Source organism: Oncorhynchus masou, chromosome 19, assembly GCF_036934945.1.
Source record: "Oncorhynchus masou masou isolate Uvic2021 chromosome 19, UVic_Omas_1.1, whole genome shotgun sequence".
NCBI lineage: Eukaryota > Metazoa > Chordata > Actinopteri > Salmoniformes > Salmonidae > Oncorhynchus > Oncorhynchus masou.
The window spans coordinates 13,701,984-13,707,983 of NC_088230.1; the positions used below are offsets into that span (position 1 = coordinate 13,701,984).

Here is a 6,000-nt window from a genome sequence, read left to right on the forward strand (position 1 = left end):
GTTTTCTTCAAAGATCTCTCTGTACTAAGCTCCGTTCATCTTTCTCTCAATCCTGACTAGTCTCCCAGTCCCTGCCGCTGAAATCCATCCCCACAGCATGATGCTGCCACCACCATGCTTCACCGTAGGGAAGGTGACAGGTTCCTCCAGACGTGACTCTTGGCATTCAGGTCAAAGAGTTCAATCTTGGTTTCATCAGACAAGAGAATCTTGTTTCTCATGCTCTGAGAGTCTTTAGGTGCCTTATGGCAGACTTGAAGACGGCTGTCATGTGCCTTCTACTGAGGAGTGGCTTCCGTCTGGCCACTCTACCAGAAAGGCCTTATTGGTGGAGTGCTGCAGAGATGGTTGTCCTTCTGGAAGGTTCTCCCATCTCCATAGAGGAACTCTGGAGCTCTGTCAGAGTGACCATTAGATTCTTGGTCACCTCCCTGACCAAGGCCCTTCTCCCCTGATTGCTCAGTTTGGCCGGGCGGCCAGCTCTAGGAAGAGTCTTGATGGTAACAAACTTCTTCCATTTAAGAATGATGGAGCCTACTGTGTTCTTGGGGACCTTCAGTGCTGCACACATTTGTTGGTACCCTTCCCCAGATCTGTGCCTTGACACAATCCTGTCTCTGAGATCTACGGACAATTCCTTTGACCTCGTGGCTTGGTTTTTGTTCTGACACGCACTGACAACTGTGGGACCTTATATAGACAGTTGTGTGCCTTTCCAAATCATGTTCAATCAACTGAATTTACCACAGGTGGACTCCAATCAAGTTGGAGAAACATCTCAAGGATGATCAATGGAAACAGGATGCACCTGAGCTCAATTTCGAGTCTCATAGCAAAGGATCTGAACACTTATATAAATACGGTTTTTATTTTGTATACATTTTCAAAACATTTGCTTTGTCATTATGGGGTATTGTGTGTAAATATACACTACCATGAAAAAAATAGGGACACTTCGAATTTTCCTTGTTTCTGAAAGAAAAGCACATTTTATGTCCATTAAAATAACATCAAATTTATCAGAAATACAGTGTAGACATTGTTAATGTCCATAGACTGCTTAGAGGGCAAGGAAACCGATATGTTTTTGGAATTTGGGTGAACCATCCCTTTAAAGACATTACCACAAATCACTAGCTGGCCACCACCCAGTTACTCAACCCTGCACCTTAGAGGCTGCTGCCCTATATACATAGACATGGAATCACCGGCCACTTTAATAATGTTTACATACTACTTTACTCATGACATATGTATACTATTGTTCAAAAGTTTGGGGTCACTTAGAAATGTCCTTGTTTTTTTTAAATAAAAATGTTTGTCCATTAAAATAACATCAAATTGATCAGAAATACAGCGTAGACATTGTTAAAACCTCTCTAGGGTAGCGTCCCACCTCGTCAACAGCCAGTGAAACTGCAGGGCGCCAAATTCAAAACAACAGATATCCCATAATTAAAATTCCTCAAACATACATGTATTTTACACCATTTTAAATATACACTTGTAAATCCAGCCACGGTGTCAGATTTCAAAAAGGCTTTACGACGAAAGCAAACCAAATGATTATGTTAGGTAAGAGCCAAGTCACATAAAAACACAGCCATTTTTCCAGCCAAAGAGAGGAGTCACAAAAAGCAGAAATATAGATAAAATGAATCACTAACCTTTGATGATCTTCATCAGATGACACTCATAGGACTTCATGTTACACAATACATGTATGTTTTGTTCGATAAAGTTCATATTTATATAAAAAAATCTGAGTTTACATTGGCATGTTATGTTCAGTAGTTCCAAAACATCCGGTGATTTTGCAGAGAGCCACATCAATTTACAGAATAATAAACAATGCTAAAAGATACAACCGTTATACATGGAATATTAGATCCACTTCTTCTTAATGCAAACGCTGTGTCAGATTTCAAAAACACTTTACGGAAAAAGCAAAACATGCAATAATCTGAGTACGGCGCTCAGACAACAAATCAAGCCAAACAGATATCCACCATGTTGGAGTCAACAGAAGTCAGAAATAGCATTATAAATATTCACTTACCTTTGATGATCTTCATCAGAATGCACTCCCAGGAATCCCAGTTCCACAATAAATGTTTGTTTTGTTCGATAATGTCCATCATTTATGTCGAAATACCTCATTTTTGTTTTGCGCGTTCAGTACACAATCCAAACTCACGATTTGCGATCACTAGGAGCAGACGAAAAGTCAAAAGGTTCCGTTACAGTCCGTAGAAACATGTCAAACAATATATAGAATTAATCTTTAGGATGTTTTTATCATAAATCTTCAATAAAGTTCCAACCGGAGAATTCCTTTGTCTGCAGAAATGCAATGGTACTCAAGCTAAATCTCACGTGAACGCGTGAGGCTCGTGGCTCTCTGGCAGACCTCTGACTCATTCACCTCTCATTCGCCCCCACCTCACAGTAGAAGCATCAAACAAGGTCCTAAAGACTGTTGACATCTAGTGGAAGCCTTAGGAAGTGCAATATGACCCCGTAGACACTGTGTATTCGATAGGGCAAGAGTTGAAAAACTACAAACCTCCGATTTCCCACTTCCTGGTTGGATTTTTTCTCATGTTTTTGCCTGCCATATGAGTTCTGTTATACTCATAGACATCATTCAAACAGTTTTAGAAACTTCAGAGTGTTTTCTATCCAAATCTACTAATTACATTGATATTCTATCTTCTATGGGTGAGTAGCAGGCAGTTTAATTTGGGCACACTTTTCATCCAAAATTCCCAATGCTGCCCCCTACCCTAGATAAGTTAATGTTGTAAATGACTATTGTAACTGAATTTTGAATTTTGGAAACGGCTGAATTTTCATGGAATATCTACATAGGCGTACAGAGGCCCATTATCAGCAACCATTACTCCTGTGTTCCAATGGCACATTGTTTTATCTAATCCAAGTTTATCATTTTAAAGGGCTAATTGATCATTAGAAAACCCTTTTGCAATTATGTTAGCACAGCTGCAAACTGTTGTGCTATTAAAGAAGCAGTAAAACTGTCCTTCTTTAGACTAGTTGAGTATTTGGAGTATCAGCATTTGTGCGTTCGATTACAGGCTCAAAATGGCCAGAAACAAAAGACTTTCTTCTGAAACTCGTCAGTCTATTCTTGTTCTGAGAAATGAATGCTATTCCATGTGAGTAATTGCCAAGAAACTGAAGATCTCATGCAACGCTGTGTACTACTCCCTTCACAGAACAGCGCAAACTGGCTCTAACCAGAATAGAAAGAGGAGTGGGAAGTCCCGGTGTACAACTGAGTAAGAGGACAAGTATATTAGAGTGTCTAGTTTGAGAAACAGACACCACACAAATCCTCAACTGGCAGCTTCATTCAAAAGTACCCGCAAAACACCAGTCTCAATGTCAACAGTGAAGAGGCGACTCCGGGATGCTGACCTTCTAGGCAGAGTTCCTCTTCCAGTGTCTGTGTTCTTTTGCCCAACTTAATATTTTATTTTTATTTGCCAGTATGAAATATGTATTTTTCTTTGCAACTCTTTCAAAAACAAGGAAGTGTCTAAGTGACCCCAAATTTTTGAACGGTTGTGAATATTCAATACATTTTAGTATACGGCTGTAATGCAACAGAATGTGGATAAAGTCAAGGGGTTTGAATACTCTTTGAATGCACTGTATAAAGTGGGTAAAATAATATGTAAAGATTTTTAAAGTGACAAGTTTTCAATGACTATATGTACATAGGGCAGCAGTCTCTAAGGTTCAGAGCAGTCTACTGGGAGGAGGCCGGCTAGTAATGAATGTTTAACAGTCTGATGGCCTGGAGATAGAAGCTGTTTATCAGTGACCTCAAATTTATTGTTTACCAATTTCTTTCGTGACTAAAGCTGTTTTGGATGTTTAGGATCACCCCTACATCTACACCCGACCTGCCAAAAGAGGCCAGTCCACCATACCCGTTGTCCCCAGTTCGGCTATTCCAACGCGGGAAACCCTTCTTCTGTCTCACCTTGTGGTCCTGGCTGGTATTCTGTCCTGGGCCATCACTGCTTTAGCCTCTCTATAACAATAATACACTTATACGTGGGGTGAATATAGGCAATATTATGGTTGCAGTTGTAATGATTGTGGGTGTTTTCTTTGTTGCTGCCATGCCTGCATTGTCAAGTATTGAACACAAGAGGGCCCACTGACCCTGGACCTCTACCAACCCCTGTGTTCTATGACCATAGAGAATGATAGAGGCCTCTAGTAGCCAAAAGGTCTTATAAGCATGGGCAGAGCCATTGAGGTCTTCTACCATTTTCATGTAGACAACTGGCTGATCCCTCCTGGTGACCCTGTTGGAGTCATGTCCAACCGGGTCATCAGGAGGAATCAGCTAATCGTGAAGAAGAAAATTGACTACTTCAAAATGGATATGCCCATGCTGTCACAGACACTATAATGGCACCGATTATGAGTTCTCTATCTATCTCTATGGCTGTGACTGAGAAGACAAAAAGACCAACAATGGAAATCTGATATTGGAGGTGGACGTGATATGTCAGTGCAATATGTGACGTCCAATACACACAGAATGACACAAGCTGCTTTAGAAATCTATCTATCTATCATTGAGAGGGGGATGGGACTGTCAATAGGCATTGTGATTTTCCCCTGGGCTGTGGCAGAGCCTGTTCATCATTCATCTAATTGTGAACCCCTTCTACAATAACAATCCACACCAAACAAAAAGGCCAGGTGATGGCTAAATTTAGCTCATCATGATGTTTCAATGGGTTTGCTCTGAGGCTAATTATTTGAGCATTTTCTGTTTCCTTTAGACTAGAATAGCAAGAACCGCATAATAAACATTGAGTTGCATTGAGAGTATAATGGGCTGGCTCTGAAAAGAACATATTTAGGTGAAAATGTAAACTGTGAGGTGTCCCATAGGCTATAGGCATGGGATAATTGGTTTTTCAACAGGTAACCTGGCATATTCATACATATTCAAACTTAGCCTTGTGTATCTGCTTTAAAGGGCAATAAACAGTTTGGCAATTCAACTCATGGAAAGTGTCTTACTGGTCATTTCTATAACATTAGTATAACAAATACTACATTTAATTTGGTAAAATGAATAAAGGTTGATGTATTTCTCATATTTGCCATGATTATTAGGCCTAATAGTCTTCTTTGTGATCTTTTTGACAATTTATCTTGGTTGGTTCTACGTAACTTTCATTGCCATCAGTGTAAGTGTTTCAGTGGATTTAATAATGACTTGCGTTCATTGTAAACCCTGTTTTTGTGCAAACACAACCTTACAATCATTTGATACAGGACAAACACAGGTCCACTTCTGACGCAAAACTGCCTTTATTAGTTCTAGGAAAGCACTCTGATTGAGCTCTCGGAGTGCTGTGCAATAGGAAATTTGAGCCTGCAAACACTGCTGAATGTCCGTACGTCTATTTCTCGCTTCTCATTAAATTGTCCTTCTTTTCTGGTGAAAGAGGTGGAAAGAGTAACAGGATTCACAATCTAAGCACCCAATTCATCAAAGATTTTAGTCATGCAGCAGGAACGGGGAAGAGGTCGCAAAATATTTGCAATTGATGTATGGACTTGTATGCTGTATGTTGGAGGCCTATATAAAATGCAATTCATTATCCCCTTTCCACTCTTAAAAATACTGCCACTGAGCCCAACCTGGTCTCAGAGCATTTAGCATTATTCTGTATGCAGATCCAAGACACTCCATTTAGTGTGATATGTAAGTCGCTCTGGATAAGAGCGTCTGCTAAATGACTTAAATGTAAATGTAAATATGTTACTTTCGTATGGTATGTAGTAATTTGCGGATGTCCATCACCTATTTCCTATGATATGTTACGAATTACAATTTGCATTATATGTTACGAATTTGCAAAACGTGCAATATGTTATGAATTTGCTAAATGTATGATATGTTAGAAATTCTTGCTTGGTGGCAAACGTTAGCTAGCTGGC

The 6,000-nt window shown here is 39.8% G+C and overlaps 1 protein-coding gene across 1 annotated transcript in view; it reads left to right on the plus strand.

Annotated features, from left to right (window-relative positions):
* si:dkey-177p2.18 (phospholipase B1, membrane-associated) overlaps nucleotides 1-5,048 on the plus strand; it is a 28,815-nt gene extending 23,767 nt beyond the window's left edge. The window contains exon 16 of the mRNA XM_064924590.1: nucleotides 3,908-5,048. Coding sequence (XP_064780662.1) covers nucleotides 3,908-4,069 — 162 coding nt within the window. The 3' untranslated portion in view covers nucleotides 4,070-5,048. The remainder of the gene's footprint in view (nucleotides 1-3,907) is intronic.
* Nucleotides 5,049-6,000: the final 952 nt, after the last annotated feature.